The sequence below is a fragment of the Heterodontus francisci genome, chromosome 26 (assembly GCF_036365525.1).
Source record: "Heterodontus francisci isolate sHetFra1 chromosome 26, sHetFra1.hap1, whole genome shotgun sequence".
Classification (NCBI taxonomy): Eukaryota; Metazoa; Chordata; class Chondrichthyes; order Heterodontiformes; family Heterodontidae; genus Heterodontus; species Heterodontus francisci.
In genome coordinates, this window is record NC_090396.1 from 60,126,708 (window position 1) to 60,144,649 (window position 17,942).

Here is a 17,942-nt window from a genome sequence, read left to right on the forward strand (position 1 = left end):
TTGATACATTATGGTCCACTAAACCTAGCTTTCAATGGTTCACTAGGCAAAGGCAGTAAAACTAGCACCTTCTCTTCGGGGTGAAAACTACATTCCTTAGCTGTTTCATCTGCTTGTGATTTCACCACCAGCTGAGAAACCTTGAGACATTCTCTGGCCATCTTGCAAGTTCTTGAGAGTGTTCCTTGGAACTCTGACACACAGTATAGGAGAGTAGTTTCCTTCTTCTGTACCAAAAATCTCTGCTTAATGAGTTTAAGAGGACCTCTAACTGCATGCCCAGTTCGAATGGACTGAAACCAGTAGACTCATTTGTGTGTCCCTGGTTGCAAACAACAACAATGATATCCCTTTATCCCAATCACGAGGATACTCAAAACAATAGGCCTTAATCATGCTCTTTAGGGTTTGGTGATATCTTTCCAAAGCATCTTTGACTGTGTGTGATAAGCAGACTACTTGAACTAATTCACTCCCAAAGTACCCATGACCTCCTGAAATATACTGAACATGAAATTTGACCCCTGGTCAGACTGAATTTCTTTTAGCAACCCATAGCCAGTGAAAAATTGTACCAACCCCTCAATCACAACTTTCACTGTGATCTTTTTCAAGGGTATTGCCTTTGGAAATCGAGTGCACAAATCCATGATGGTCAGGAGATACTTATGACCCGAATTAGTCGTAGATAAGGGTCCAACACAATACACAAGAACTCGACTAAATAGTTCGTTAAATGCAGGTTTCTGTATTAATGGAGCTGGTTTAATCGAAGGCTGTGGCTTCCCAATCATCTGACATGTATGACATGTCTTACAAAAGTCAACCACATCCCTGTGCAGCTTCAGCCAGTAAAAATGCATCATTACCCCAGCCTTTGTCTTCCGTATATCCAAATGACCTGCAACTGAAATTTCATGGGCCATTCTCAAAATTTCACTGCAGTAGCAAGGAGGGACTAAAATTCTTAACATAATAACATTCAGGGACCTTTTCAGCCTCTGCCTCAGAACACACCATCTGAGACAAGCTTCTTAAGCCAGGGTCTGCTTGTTGTGCGTCAATCAAAGACAATCTGCTAAACAATTTACCATGTTAGCCTTGGAGCTTTTACCACCAACATGCCCGTCCAAATCCTTTAAAAGTTTTCAGCCAACCAAACACCCAAATTGTCCTTCACAAGAACTGAGTCCTTCTTATCTTGTTTAACCTTATGAGCCTGGGATCTAGTCACAACACAATCTGGGAATATTCCTGGAAATTCTTCTTGCAAACCCTCAGTTTCAGCAATCTCAACTGGCCTTTCTGAAACTACTGGAGATGCCAATGTCTTATCCCCAGCCAAGGCATTTCCTAGCAGAAAATCTATCCCCTCAATGGGCAAACTAGGAATGACACTGACGGTAACAGAACCAGTGACCTCGTCACATTTTAAATTAACCCCATAGAAAGGAATGGATAAATAAGTTCTATCTATCTCTTATGTTGTGGATGATAAAAAGACACTCGACACGGAGATGGCTGAGGGTACAAACAAGCAAAGGTTTATTCAATCCTAATATGCATACAGGGGATGCAGTTCGCTCGATCCACTCGAGAGAGACGGCTCGATGATCGCCGTTCTTTCACATATTTATACACTATTGCAACAGTGCCTATATGCCATATTGTTCCAAGTGTCCTGTTTTTTCCAACTCACAATGTATTCTGCTTATCACAGGTCTATAAGACAAGACAAAGGGTTCATTAAAACTGTGCTAAATTAATCAGATCTCAACCCTTTTAATGCCTACAGTTATGTGTCACTATCATACTGAGTTTACAGTTCTATTTCCCCTAACATCTACTTTTCCACTCTACATATCTACCTTAGCTATTTTTTCCCCTACAATCCCCCCTTTGTCCCTTGGCCATGCCCAAGGAAGCCACTACCATTGGTTAGTCTCGCTCCTTGCCCCGGATTCCGGTGGCCAGTCGGTAGGTTGGGTTCGCAAGCACCAATGAGTTTATAAGGTTATATTATGTACCTTCCCAGAAGCTCCTGCCTATCTGCCTGCAATCCCTTAGATAGTGATTTAGCTAAAGCTCGTTGGTGTCTACGCTGACAGCGAGCTCCACATTCAATAATGAGTCCAACCCAGATTACCAGTTGCACTGCCACCAGCGCATGTGATATGATCCTGATCCAAGGGTATATCTCCATGTTGGTACCCCAGTCCCAAAGTCTCTGCCACCACAGTCTTTCTGCCAACTTGGTCTCCACTTCGTGCTCTAGCTGTTGTAGTTCTTGATGTATCTGGTGAAATTGCTTTATCGCCCCTTGGGCCTCCTTCCGTAATCTCACCAGTTGCTCTGGTAGTCGAGAAATGGATACTCTGTCGTGTTTCAGATACCTTGTCAATTCGTTCTTGGTGTTGTCAGTCACATTTATTTGCTCCTTTCTTGGAGGACACATGTATGTTATTGCCACATGTCTGATGGTTGTCGGGGCTTCTAGTCTGAAACTGAAGCTCGTACCATTGAAGGGCAGAGTATAGGGCCATAGGGGAACAACGTTTCGCTGGTGGCTACGCAGTATTCTCCTTGTCCATGGTATGCCGTTTGAGTTGGCTCATGTTCTGCTCTGGAAATTTCAATAGTACAATTCAAAGTTGTGTTAAATCCATACATAGCCTTATTCTCTACTCCTACAGGGTGTGGGCAAACTACAGTGTTTCCTCTCTCCCTACATCCCTGCAGTGAAATACCTCTCGTCACCCTATTTCGTTTAGTTGCCCAAGTAGGTATAGGATAGTACTTCAACAATTTCTTGTTTCTATTATTCCTATATTTTCTACATCGTATAAGGGTAACCCTGCATTTCCCTGTACCCTTGGTATTGCTATGACTATCCTCACTAACCTGAGGTGTGACGTGACACAATGTCCTGTAGCTGGGTAAGCCCCCGAAGCGTGCAGGTGGAGCAGTTACTACTCTTGGGCATCCAACCCTTTAAAGTTTTATCTATTATCCAATCTGGCAAATCTCCATTATGTAACTGTTCCAGGTTGTGACGTATCTCTCCTACGATCCACGACTTGTAAGCCGTACTTAATCGGCATCCCTCAATCTGTACGGTAGTATTTTCCAACAGTTGGAGGAGTTCATTTATGGTGTTTGCATGGCTTTCTAAGACGTGTATATCTTTTAGTAGAGTACCGGCTAAGCCTTCTCTGGTTGCTCCGAGTCTCTCGTCCAACTTATTGGTTTTGATCATGAAAGTTTGCAGTGTGGAGGTTAGGTGGTCAATTCTGCTACTTAACTCAGCTATGTCCAAGGCATTGAAAGTGGACTTACCTGCCCAATAAATGGTCCCCAGGTCATTCATCAAGCCGCGTTTCCGGCAGCGGTAGTGGTTATGCAATGTTCAGGTGCCGGTGTTTTTACCAGCCCGGGAAACCACTCTATCCAACAATTTGTGGTAGCACTCCCTTGTCTTATCCCCACACCATGATGGGAGTTCTATCTGGCTTATATTCAGTATCACCAATATTATTTCATGTTGCACGTTTTCAAACAAGATTTTATCTGTGCCCCTCAAGACTAGCCCACTCAGTGACCCTGGCCACGTCGTTGGGCAATTTAGGGGTTTCTTCGTGGTACTGACACTCGGTGTCATGGTTGTTGGAATATGCATGGTGTTTGTGTGTTTCTCATCTCAGCACACCACCCACGTGGGATAATTCGAAATAAACTCCCCAATCTCTGTCACACTGGAACAGGTCAGGTCTGAGCCATTTGGTATATCTGCAGGTTGTTGGATGTTAAGAGCTCTTATGACACACACAATGGCCACGCACTCTTTGGCAACGACCCTGGTGCTATCCATTCTCCCATTTTCTCCCCACGGCCCCAGTGAAAGTCATAGTACCTGTGGTGCAACCATATATATCTGCACCCCCTCGGTTGTGTTCAGGTACCCTTGTCTTCATGGCATATATTTTATTGCGGAGTGTATCAGTCACGGAGAACCGTCCATGTCTGTATTGGCGCGCTTAACCTCTGGGTGTCCGCAGAGTATTTCGTGGGTTATTGTGAGTATTAATATCCTCAAGGCGATCATTTTGTGATAGCAAGCACATGCGGATTTCCCGGTCGTCACCAGTTAGTCCTTATTAGGTTCCTTATACCTTTTTAGATGCATCCAATGTTTCCACCTCCCTTTACCTCTCATATCTACGCAAGCGCAAGTGTCACTGGTGAGGAGGACCTCATACGATCCCTGCCATCTCTGTGCTAGTCCGTGTTTAGCTGGTAATACCCTGACCATCACTTTATCCCCTGCTACTTGTACTTTGCCTTGCTCTCCTCGACTATCCTGTTCTAAATCCTCAATTACCTGTCTGTCTCTAACTTCCTGTCTTAATCCGTGTTATTGTTGACACAGTTCTTTTAGAAATCTCTTGACCCTGTCCTTTACTGGGCCTATGTCCTCACTGTCAGTACACATCCTTTTGGGCAATCGCATTGCCCGTCCAGTCATTAGTTCAAATGGTGTCAGTCCCCTAGTCCAGTTTTGTGTTGCCCTCAGTCTCATCTCGATACCAGGCAATAAGTCTGACCAACCCTTGCCAGTCTCAGCTATGGCCTTTGCTAATGATATCTTGAGAATTTGGTTCATCCTTTCGACCATGCCCGAACTCTGTGGATGGTATGGTATGTGAAATTTCTGTTTTATACCCATCCAGGCACATATCTGTTTGATAACTTTCCCTGTGAAATGTGTTCCCTGGTCGGAGTCTATTTGCAAGGGTACACCCCACTTAGGTATTATTTCCACGGCAAATATATGTACCAGTGTATTGGCCGAGCAATCCTTAGTCGCAAAAGCCTCAAGCCATCTTGCGAAGTGATCTATCACGACTAGACAATAAGTCTTGCCTCTACTAGAAGGCAGTGGCCCTGGAAAGTCCACCTCGAGGTGTTTCCAGGGAACTTTTGGCCCCGGCTGTGGGATAATTTTATCTTTATAGCTTTCCCCTCATTATACTGGGCACACACAACACACTTCTGGCAGTGTTTTGCAACACCTCGTCCCATGCCTGGCCACCACCAGCATCGCTCAAGGCGCCCTAGCATAGCTTTGTGCCCTGAGTGCTGATTTCTGTGATACAGTTGGAGTAGGCTCTGTCGTATGCACTCGGACACTACCACTCGCTCATACCTCCTCCATATGCTGTCCTTTCCTTCAACTGCACCTGCTTTGTTCCACTCGTCCCTCTCCTGTGGACTGCCTGCTGCCTGTACTGCCCTTACGCTCACTTCCTTACTTTACATGCTGCCACCTCAATCGGTCAACAAACATTGTAGGATCCCCACTTTCCTCGTCCCCGGGGGGCTGGGGCTACCTATTTCTGAGAGGCCCGCTTAATTTGTTTATTGTGGGCTGTGGGTGTCTTTGCCTATGCCAGTATTTATTGCCCATCCATAATTGCCCTTGAATTGAATGGCTTGCTAGGCCATTTCAGAGGGCATTTTGAGAGTCAGCCAGAAGGTAAGATTTCCTTCCCTAAAGGACATGTGAATCAGATGGGTTTTTACAATAATCGATATGGTTTCATGGCCATTAGACTAGCTTTTTAATTCCAGATTTATTCATCGAATTCAAACTTCACCATCTGCCGTGGTGGGATTCGAACCCATGTCCCCAAAGGATTAGCCTGGGCTCTGGATTTCTAGTCCAATGACATTACCACTACGCCACGGCCTCCCACAATCATTTCCATAATGTCAGATTTCGTCGGGCGGTGGGGGGGGCGGTGCCTGACCCCTGTCGCCCCTCCTCTTTGCCGGGGCCCTTGTCCTTCCATACTGCCTCCTTCTGCCCAACATTCCTTCTGCCGGTGTCCTAACTTTGGGCAGTTACTGCATCGGGGTCCCTTGGCTCCTTTTGCTGCATTACACTCCCTAGCCAGGTGTCACGGTTTCCCACATGCATAACAATTTGCCGCTAAATCAGTTACAGCCGCTACCTTTTTGTTTATTCCCTTCTTAAGTTTATTATCCATTTCCGTTATAGTTATGTCCCACCGGGATGCCTAACTCTAGGATCATTTGGTGTTCCGCGCTCAGTCCTTCCTTCAGCATTTTTAGTAACACAGGGCCATCTTGGTTACAATCATTTAGTCCTGAAAAATGATAGGCAGTATACATTCTTTTGGCGAACTCAGGGGGCTCTTCCTCTTTGTTTTGCATCGCTCCCATTCCTGCCGACCAGTTAGATCGTGGGTCTCCCAGCCCTTCTTTGACCAGTTGTTTAAACCTCTGATGCTTGCCATGGCGTTTAGCCCGACTATGCCAGTCCACCTTCCACCAGATACTAGGTTGTTCATTTCTAACCATAGCGGCCTGGGTATCTTGGACCGAACCAAGACCTGAACGTCCTCTTCATGAAGGTTGTGGATATCTATCAGTTCCTGTAGCTTGTCCCAAAATTCAGTGTTGGCATGGTTCTGTTGCGAGGTAGGCAACTCTTTGGCTATCATTTGTTTTTTGGCCGGGGTGAATGGCACCTGTCTCACAAGTATCTATTACATTACCTTGCCCGTCCCGTCTCTGTTCCTTTACTATGGAGGCCATTGCCAGTTTTTCCACAGTCTTTCCCTCCATCTGCGGGGCTGTGGGGCTCGGCCCGTTATACAGAGGAGGTGGGTTCCCCTTGTCGTCATTGTTATACTGTGCGGTTTCCTCGTCCAAACTATTCCGGTCAATGTTGTTCTGTCTGACGTCATGAACCGTGGTTCGGGTGTCTGTAAGACACCGACCTGAGTTCCTTTGTCGATATGCTTCCATACCCGTTTACTAAGTAGCTACTGATTATAATCATCACCCCCCTTATCTTCCTTGTCCCTTTGCTGGGCATCGCACCAGATCTTTTGCTACTCCAGTCAATCCAAGGGTTCCAAACCTTTTTCTTTATCTTATCTATCAATTTCTCATTTTTGTGAACTAAGAATTTAATTATCGACCCTTCGGGACCCAATTAAAGGTATTGTCATCTGATACATCTTTACGTTTCTGCTAATCACTACCTCTAGTTTCTCACTCTTATTCTTACGGCCTTTCTTTGCTTCTAGCCTCTGACCTGCCTGTTGCGCGACGGTTTGGATCTACTCTGGCGGCTCCTGGCTCTGAGCACTACCCCTTTGTCTTGTTTTACTGTGCCACTCCCAAGTTCGATCTCAGTGGTCCGTTCGTCCAGTTGCCAAACTTACACACTATCTATGGGTGGTAAATAAAAAGTACTCACCCGCATGGTGCGTTTGATCATCCGGTCCCCCGGCCACTCGTAGAGATTCTGCTGACTACCCCAATTGTTGTGGAGTATCGAAAGACACTCGACACCGAGACGGCTGAGGGTAAAAATAAGCAAAGGTTTATTTAATGTAGGTATCCATATCGGGGGATGCAGCTCGCTCAATCTGCTCGAGAGAGACTGCTCGACAATCGCCGTCCATTTCACATATTTATACACTATTCCAAGTGTCTTTGTTCAGCTCGCAATATATTCTGCTTATCACAGGTCTGCTTATCAAAGGGTTCGTTAAAACTGTGCTAACCTAATCAGGTCTCAACCCTTACACTAATCAAGTTACAACCCTTTAATGCCTATAGCTATGTGTCACTATCAGACTGAGCTTACAGTTCTTCTTTCCCTGACAGTTACTTTTCTACTCTACATATCTGTTTTAGCTATTTTTTCCCCTACACCTGAGATCAACACTTTCACATTGAGCGAACTACCCGGGGAAAAAAATTATGTCATCATATCACCTGCCAACATCAGTGACTGTGCCGCCCCTGAATCACGAAGGATAATAACTGGCTTGCCTGCCTCACCAGGCGACTATGGATATACTTAACCCTTAAACTAAAACTTCTATAGCGTTCTGCAACCTAATTCACATTATTAGTGAAAGTGGGAGTAACTACCTGCTTGTCATGCACGTTACCCACTAAGACAGTATTTCTGGGGAAACACCCTTCAACTGTGCACATGCAACAGGCTTATTTTTCCACTTCCAACACTCAACTTTCACATGTCCTTTCTTATGACGGAACTAGCGGGTCCCCTCGAACCAAACTTTTCCTCCTGGCTTTCTCATTTACTAACTTGAGGTGTGTCTGTCTTTACTTTTTCCATCTTTCTCAATAGATCCAGATCTCTTTTCATTATCAAACTTCCTATCTCTTCAACCTCTCTGAAATTTTCCAAATTGGGGCCTGTAACTGCTGCTTTTGTGGGTCAATTCATAATCATCTGCCATGAATGCAGCATCTCTTATTTTACCAACTTTAAGTTCTTCCAGGTGGGGCTTTATTCTTGAAGGGACACTATTTCTGACTTCAAATAGTTGTTTGGTAGTACAGAACTTGAATATTGCTGAAAACAGCGACGTTTTGTCGAAGCTTTTCGTCTTGCACTCATCAGGACAATCCGCAAGAATACTAATGTAAGGGAAAACAAATTTATGCTGTATGAGAAGAGAGTGCTGATTGGTTGGCAAGTGGACTCTGATTGGTAGAGGCATTGCCATGGAGATTGCACCAGTTTATGATGACTGACAGTTAATTGCCAAGCTTTGTTTGAAATTTAAACCAGGCATTTCCCTGAGGAATGAGCCAGCGAATGGCTGTCACTTATTTTGTTGCGCTGAAACAGAGTGTTTAAAAATTAAACCCTGTAAGCCCCTTCCTTCAAGAGAGAGGCTCGGCTGCAGCATCAATGGAGGTGGCCACACTTTCCAATGTCATACAACATGCAGTCTGGAATTGAACTTCTCCATAATTCAGAGATGGCGCTGAAATTTCTTCGTAGGACTTCCAATATCATTACTTGGATGAAGCTAGCAGTTTTCTTTTAACTGGGCCCCTGATGTTCTTTCTGATCCGGGCAACACGCAAACTTTGTGCTGCTTGCTAATTTAAATGATAGCAGCCCAGTGCTAAATGTGCTGCTGAGTGGCTGCATGCCTTAGCAAGGGGCCCAAGTTTGTATGAGGCTAGCACCACATAAAACTAGCCTGCATTACTTAAAGCCAGCCTGCACCTCTTAAAAGGAAGGTAGATGCTGGCTGTGCCAGCTGCTGGAACTGGTTGCAGAACACATTCGCAGCAGGAGGATGAGTGAAAATGGTGCAACAGAGCAGAGAGCATGCTCCAAAGTTTTCTGACGCAGCCTTGGAGGCCTTGGTGCAGGAAGTGCACAGAAGGAGAGAGGTCCTTTACCTACAAGGTGCCAGTAGGCCCTCCCCCAGACAGATACTGAGAAAACAGAAGGAACGGATAGCTATCACTGCCAGTACAAGTAGTCTAGTGCCAAGGAACTGGAATAAATGGAGAAAGAAGTTTTTTTTTATTCTTCATGGAATGTGGGCATCACTGGCAAGGCCAGCATTTGTTGTTCATCCCTAATTGCACTTGACAACTGAGTGGCTTGTTAGGCCACTTCAGAGAGCAATTAAGAGTCAACCAGATTGCTGTGGCTCTGGATTCACATGTAGGCCAGACCAGCTAGGATAGCAGAATTCCTTTCCTAATGGACCAGTGAACCAGATGATTTTTTAAAATGGCAATCGATAATAGTTTTGTGGCACCATTACTGCGACTTGTTTTCAATCCAGATTTTTATTAATTAATTGAATTTATTAATTAATTGAATTCAAATTCGACCAGCTGCCATGGTGGGATTTGAACCCGTGTCCCCAGGGCATTTGCCTAGGCCTCTGGATTATTAGTTCAGTGACATTAACACTACACCACCTCACACTAGTAGTTAAGGTCAGTGAAGTATCCTTAAATGCTATATCCTTACAACTGAACCAGTGAACCCGTAGTCTCAAACACTGCTCCATCCACCATGCTGCTTCATCACCTACCCAACATTCTCTATCAACCATGACTCTTACATAACATTCACAGTTTCACCTCACCCTCACACACTTAGCACTGCTGAAGCCTCTCACACACATCTCTCAGCTTGCATACACTGTCAGCTATTCAACTATGAAAGGTAAATCACCCAAACACATTGCACCAGACTCACTGACACACTTTCCTCTCTCTTGCAGGACTAGGTGTCACACAATTCTCACCTGATCGGAGACACCCACAGCGGCGGTGTAGAATAAAAGAGAGAGAGGGTGAGTGAGTGAGTGGGGAGCAGTGTGGACCTGATCAGAGATACCAGTAGCAGCGGCGGAGAATAAAAGAGAGTATGGAACAGTGCAGACCTGATCGGATATGCCTGTAATAAAAAGAAAATAATCCTTATTGATTACTTGCGAACCTTCCAGATTTTCCTCAATAGCTTCTTTTATTCAAAAATGCAATTGTTATGTCTTTTAGATGCTATTTATGATGGTTTCATATATTTTGTCTTATCTAGTTGGTTGCAGTTCTTCGAGAAGTTTATTATATGAACATTCAGGAAAGGAATGATATCCCAGAGAGTGCACTTGATGTCTTTTCAATGAACAAAACTTTCAGAAATTTTGTTGACAATTTAGATCTTATTGTTGGATGGTATAATAAGGTGAGTTTCACACTTCACACTACATTTCTGCAAACTATGTTAAGAAATTTTAAAAATTTGATTTCTGATCATAACATAATAAGATTTCTTGTGTTAATAATGGTCCAGATTCTGCGCTATGAATAACAGTGAGACTAACTGTGCTCACTGTTATTTTGGAGTAAATCAGACTACAACCTCTGGTAATCGCACATGTGCAGTTATACATGGAATTCTGGAAGATGCTGTCTGAATTATCCTGCTGCTCCACAAAGCTGCGCTCCACCGGTACCTTTCTAATAGACGCGTCATTAAAATCCATGTAAGAGTGTGATATTGCTGTACTTACCTACTAGCTAGGGGCGGCACAGTGACGCAGTGGTTAGCACCGCAGCCTCACAGCTCCAGTGACCCAGGTTCAATTCTGGGTACTGCCTGTGTGGAGTTTGCAAGTTCTCCCTGTGTCTGCGTGGGTTTCCTCCAGGTGCTCTGGTTTCCTCCCACATGCAGGTTGATAGGTTAATTGGCCGTTATAAATTGCCCCTAGTATAGGTAGGTGGTAGGGAAATATAGGGACAGGTGGGGATGTGGTAGGAATATGGGATTAGTGTAGGATTAGTATAAATGGGTGGTTGATGGTCGGCACAGACTCGGTGGGCCGAAGGGCCTGTTTCAGTGCTGTATCTCTAAACTAAACTAAACTACCTACTAAGCACATCAGAGAAAGTTAAGACTTGTGCATTCAGATGTAAGTGAATTTTCAGCGCTGTGGTAAGTCTTGATTACTGCCAACTAATCTCTCTTTGTCATGAAAATTTAATTTAATGTATGAATTCTCATTCTTCATTGTTGGAGATTCTAGAAATGCGAATGTTTCTGTCTCTTATCTCTCTCTCAATGGCATCTTTCTTGCCCTCAATTTTTTTCATTTTCTGTATATAATTTCTGTTACGGCCAGGTGAGGAGGGGGTCTCAGGCTCCCCTCTTGCCCCTTCCTCTTATTTGACCACAACAGAGTTTATTCCTTTAAAACAGTGGTTGTGCTTATCACCTCTGTGAGTGTTTTACCTTTTTCCTTTACTGTGATTGCGATAGAACCAATCGGGCAGGTTTTCTTGAGTTTAAACACGAAAGAGGTAAGTTTATTATACTTAACACTCTAACTCGATTTAAAAATACAAAAAATACTACACAATCACGCACACATTCACATGAGAATCACACACTCACAAATAGATTACAGGAGGGAAAATAGATTTGATGGTTGGATTAAAGTCCAGAATAAATGGTATTTAAATACAGTCTGTAAAGTGGTTGATCCAGTAGCCCTCAGCTGAAGCTGTTTTCTTGAAGTTCTTGATTGGCCAACATGTATTTTGGCTGGCTTGCTTTGCTCAGGGTTTTCCTGAAGGCAGAATCTGTAGTTGGCTCTCTTCTACTGGTTACATACGAACATACAAATTTGGAGCAGGAGTAGGCCACTCGGCCCCTTGAGCCTGCCCCGTCATTCAACAAGATCATGGCTGATCTGATTGTAACCTCAACTCCACATTCCTGCCTACCACAATAACCTTTCACCCCCTTGCTTATCAAGAATCCATCTACCTCTGCAGTAAAATATTCAAAGACTCTGCTTCCACTGCCTTTTGAGGAAAAGAGTTCCAAAGACACAACCCTCTGAGAGAAAAAATTTCTCCTCATCTCTGTCTTAAATGGGCGACCCCTTATTTTTTAACAGTGACCCCTAGTTCTAGATTCTAGTTCTAGAGGAAACATCCTTTCGACATCCACTCTGTCAAGACCTCTCAGAATTATGTGTGTTTCAATAAAATCGCCTCTTACTCTTTTAAATTCCAGCGTATACAAGCCTAGCCTGTCCAACCTTTCCTCATAAGACAACACGCGCATTCCAGCTATTAGTCCAGTGGTTGCTAGCCGTAGTGGTCTGTAGGCTTGGAGGATCCCCCAGTCTCCGACGGTTTTCACTTGATGTTTTCTGGGGAGAGAGGGAGAAGAGAGAGAGAGAGACAGGGGAGCAGCAGCCTTCTCAGCTGCTGTCCACTTGGTTAGGGCCTGTCTGTCTGTAACAAAACTTCCAGTTTCTTCAGAGATGAACAGACGGTCACATGGTTCTTTCACTCCCCTTTGTTTTTAATGAGGTCCAAAGTCTAAAACCCAAAACTTCTTTTAGGTGGGGTTGGCAGTGTTTACCCCATGGAGGGACGTCTCCATTTATGAATGCCTCGAGATGGTTTGGAATGTCCCGCTAATGAGACTGATCTGGCTAATTTACTCAGTTAGCTAAAGTATTGTTCTGGTTGGACTTCTTGTTAGACATTTTGTCTCCAATTCAATCTCCTGATATTTCAAATGTAAATTGCAGTGGCCATCTGGCTGCTAGTTTTAAAAAAAGTTACCATAGTTTTTTTTTCATTAAAAGTCTAATGTAAGTTTCCAAACGATGAAATTAAATATTTCTCATTTGGCATATAAGGTTTTTCCTGGCAGATTTTATAATGAATGAACTATTCTAATTTATAGTTCCTACTTTAGACTTTGTGGCTTCCCAGTGCCAGGCCAAAAAGGCAGGGGGAGCCCCACCTTGGCCTTTCCAGCCCCCCTCTGCATGCGATCTTGCGTTATTCCAGCACTAAAGTAGTCGGTGCCAGGATCCCCATCCCTTTAAAAACGGGGATCCCACCTCCAAGAGCTGCCAGCCAATCAAAGGGCTGTGGCTCAGCAGTATCAGCAGTGCCACCGGGAGCAGTGGCCACTGCTGGTACTGCAAAGGCTTTGGGCCCAGTCCCAGCGCTGGAGACTTGGACCTCTGTTAAGTGAGGCGGGGTGGCAGCAGGAGTAGGGTGCTCCAGGGAGATGGAGTTTTTTCCGGCAGGGGTCCTGCGTGGGTCACAGATTGTCATGGAGAAGGGACTCCCGCCACCCCCCCATAAGCTAGCAGGGAGGGACGTCGTATTACTGGGCAACCTTCCTGCGTGGCGGAGGCACCCCTACCGTGGCTGGTTAAATCCCAGCAGCAAGGGCAAGATGACTTTAAGTGGCTGTTAATATTCTACGTAAGGGCCTTAATTTGTCCCTGGGAAGGAAGGCCATCCTTGGCCTATCCCACTCCTGACAGAATTGCTTGGCAACAGGGAGGCGACAGGTCCTCTGTCCCCCCAAGCCTCTCGTCAAAATTCTATGAGTCCCCCCTAGCCTCGGACCTTGCCTCAGGGGGGCCATACAATCCAGCCCTGTGGGGCAAAACTCCCGATATCCTGAAAATTTGCAAGGGGATCACAATATGTGATTAATCTGCACCTGTTGCTTCTGATGCAGGCAACACACGAACTGTGCTGCTTGCTAATTTGCATGATTGTTGCATAAAGCCAGCACTAAATGCACAGTTGAGTGGCTTCACGCCTCAAGCGGGCTCATGTTTATGAAAGGCTGACACAGATTAAAACTAGGATGCACGATTTAAAGCCAGTCTGCACCTGTTTGTGAAAGAGAGTCTCTACATGGAAGAAGAGTGAATTATGGCATAACAGGGGAGAGAGCATGTTTGAAGATTATTTGACACTACAGTGGATGCCTTGGGCAAGGAGGTGCTGAGGAGAAGAGATGTGATCTGTCAACAGAGCCCCTCCAAACAAACTTTGCGAAGGCATTCGGATCAGATAGCCCTGGTGGTGGTGTCAAGCTGCATTAATCTGGATGCATTGCTGCAAAATGTTCAGTGACTTCACACGACTGGTCAATATCAATGTGTCTTCAAATGCCATATCACACCAACTGAAGCACTAGCCTCACACTGCTCAATGCATCATATCCCGATCAGTCACCTACCATCAATCACGACTCATAGCTAAGATTCATAGCTTCACTTCACCCTCACACGCTTAGCACTGCTGCAAGCCTTGCACCCACATCTCACAGCTTACAAATACTGCCTATATTCAACCATGACAGTCACATCACCCAAACATACTACACCATACTCACTGAAATATAACTTGTCTCCTACAAGAGAGGGAATAACACAGAACCTGAAGCAACAGAACCTAACTAGTGTAGCACAAGCATAACTTCCCTTGATGGAGGACATGGTGGTGGCCATCACTGGAGTGCCCATTGCTGAGGCCATGGCCAGGGGCTGAACTGAAAATACACAATAATAGTTTCCTCATACCCAATCCTCCTTCTCACATCTCACTTTCCCCTCATCCCACCACCTCATCTGATTTACAAGCTGTAAATGGTGTATGCATGTGCCTCTTGCTTTTCCCACTTCGCCTCACCACAATCCTACCCTTGTGCCTTTCTTCTTTCAGACACCCAAGAATTGCAACCTAGCCAGGCTGTGATGGAAGAGCAGGAAGACAGTGATGAAGGAGAAACACCGTCACTCACTCACATTCTCGGAGCCACTAGCTCAGATACTGTCACTGTGTGTACTTTGGAAGATAGCTTAAAGGCACAATCTGCAAATGGTGAGACACCTGACATGAGTGCAAGTCAGGGGGAAAGAGTGGCGCAGGTGCCAGCTTAGCAAAGGGTCAGGTCGCACACGATTTTTGCTGCAGAGGACTCATGAGCACTTCAGTAGAGCAGCTCCAGAAGAAGGCAGTTTGATATGCACAATGAAATGCTTGATGCTTTGGCAGAATTGCCAGGCCTGCAGTCAACGTCAATGAGCATGGAGGAGTCCAGCACCAATTTGGCACAGGTCTTTGCGCAGAGCTTAGGGCTAATCCTTTGCAGAGTAGATATGGTGTCCAACTCCATTAGCTCACTTATGGACCCAACCATTATGCTATGTCTGAAGGCTGATGTCTCAGCTTCTGTTGCAGCTTAAGCAGAAGCCATCAAACATCTGGGTTCTGCAGTGGAAGCTCAGATGGAGTCGTGCAAGATCAGCTTGCTGCATGGAACTTCTGACAGCTCTCATGCAAGCTCAGACTGGTTCCATCTTGGCTACGGATACTCGTGTTCAAAGAAGCTTGGAGGATGTTACAGCAATCTGTCCTACGCCGCTCCAAGGAGCAGCAGTGGTTCCATGGAGCACGATCCTGCTATCCTCTCAGGTTGACAACATTCATTCTCCCACCACTGCCACTACACCAGTGCCCTTGCTGTTGCCTGCTTGCCAGCTAGCCCACACTGCTGTCACCCGTGGTGCAGTGTGCAACTGAGCTATCTAGAGCCAGAGCTGCTTGAAGTCACCTTGCAAGGCCATCTACCGTCTCCCTGCACTGAAAATCAACTGCCTTCACCAGCCACGCTGTAGCCACTGGTATAACGCAGCGTTGGAACACCAGGACAGGCAAAAGCATATGGAAGACAGGCACTAGGGGAATGCACAAGATGTATTCGTTGATGTTTGTATGCAATATGGTATGGCTTGATTAATAGATTTGGTTTGGAATGTTTATTCCAAACTCATCGCAGTAGGATGAGTTGATCATGGAGAGCCCAGTCAGAAAGGGGCTGTTAGTGGTTGCCTCCTCCCTTCCTCTTCCTCCTCTTCTTTTTCCTCCTCCTCCTGCTCCTCAGCTGGTCGCCGTATGGTTGATGGCAAGATTGTGCAGGACGCAGCAGACCACCATGAATCTTGACATGTGCTCTTCCAAGTGCTGCAGGTCTCCTGCAGATCAGTGCAGACAGCAGAAATGCTATTTCAGTGCCCTACATCATTTCATGTGGCAGCATGACTTTTGTTCTATGCATGCTGCCCATTTGTGTGTGGCTGCACACTGGAGTCATGAGCTATGTTGTCGAAGGAAAGCCCTTATTGCTCAGTAGCCATCCTCTGATTTGTCATAGTGGCTCAAGTGCAGATGGCACAGTGGACTGGAGCAGAATAAAGGCATCATGAGTGCTGCCAGGATAACAGGCATTGACCTGCATGATACGCTGAGTATGGCTGCACACCAGCTGGATATTCAGGGTGTCGAATCCCTTTTGGTTGCGGTACATCTCAGAGTTGAGATGCACCACCTGCAAAGCGACATGCAGGTAGTCAATGGCACTTTGCACCATGGGATATCTTACAATTTTCACAAAGTTGTACCTGCTTCACCTGCTTCTCAATGGCAAGAGACAATTCAACTCTCTTGGAATATAGAGCCTCAGTGACCTCCCTTATGCAAAAGTGGACAGCAAACCTGGAGATGCTGCAAGCATCACCTGTTCCATCCTGGAAGCAGCCTCACACATAAAAGTTCAAGGCCACGTTCATCTTCAGAGCCACTGGCCATGCCATGTTCGAAGGCTGCAATTGTGGTTGCACTAGGTGGCCGATTTCAGTGAGGACGTTCTTACCCAAGTGCACTCGTCTGACACATTGGGCAGGATTTTCAGGCCTCGCTGAGGTCGGGAATGGAGATGGACAGGACTTGAAAATACTAGCACTGGCTGGCATGCCGGTTTCCTGACACAGATCCCCGCGCTGGCCATTTTGGGGAAGGCAAGTTCAGGGCCCAGCAAGGCTGCCTGCTCCCATGAGGTGGGCAGCTAACTCAGCTTGTTAAGTGTCTTGAAAACAGTAAGTAAAGGGGCAGACTGGAAATCAGTTTCCAATGTGACAGGGGACAGTCAACAACCACCTGGAGGCTGGCACCCAGCAGCAGACTGGTGTGCCAGCACTCCAGTCAGGCCTACAGGCTCTCCTTGCCTGGGTGTGAATATAGACAAAGGCTGTCCTGTAGAGAGGTTCTACCAGCCTAGTGCCCTCGCTGCTGTTCTTTTTTTTAATTAAAATTTTTTTAAATGTTGCTGAGAGGGCACCTCTTTGTTGAAGCGCCCTCTCAGTTACTTACCCTTTACAGCAACTGGGTGCTCCTCTGACGCTGGAATGCCTCTGATTGGCCCTGCAGTTTCAAGAGCGCACCTGCTACCCTTAATTGAACAGGGAACTGGTCTCAATGCCAATTAAAGGGGCACCCTATTCAAAATCCAAACAAGTCTAGAAGGTCTAATGCAGGTGGGAAGTATACAGTAAATGGCAGAACCCTTAGGAGTATTGACAGGCAGAGAGATCTGGGCGTACAGGTCCACAGGTCACTGAAAGTGGCAACGCAGGTGGATAAGGTAGTCAAGAAGGCATACGGCATGCTTGCCTTCATCGGTCGGGGCATAGAGTATAAAAATTGGCAAGTCATGCTGCAGCTGTACAGAACTTTAGTTAGGCCACACTTAGAATATTGTGCGCAATTCTGGTCGCCACACTACCAGAAGGACATGGAGGCTTTGGAGAGGGTACAGAAGAGGTTTACCAGGATGTTTCCTGGTCTGGAGGGCATTAGCTATGAGGAGAGGTTGGATAAATTCGGATTGTTTTCACTGGAACGACGGAGGTGGAGGGGTGACATGGTAGAGGTTTACAAAGTTA

At 45.7% G+C, this 17,942-nt stretch overlaps 1 protein-coding gene across 1 annotated transcript in view; it reads left to right on the plus strand.

The window, feature by feature from the left end:
* LOC137384384 (dynein axonemal heavy chain 17-like) overlaps positions 1-17,942 on the plus strand; it is a 1,056,876-nt gene that overhangs the window by 175,236 nt on the left and 863,698 nt on the right. The window contains exon 14 of the mRNA XM_068058353.1: positions 10,427-10,573. Coding sequence (XP_067914454.1) covers positions 10,427-10,573 — 147 coding nt within the window. The remainder of the gene's footprint in view (positions 1-10,426; positions 10,574-17,942) is intronic.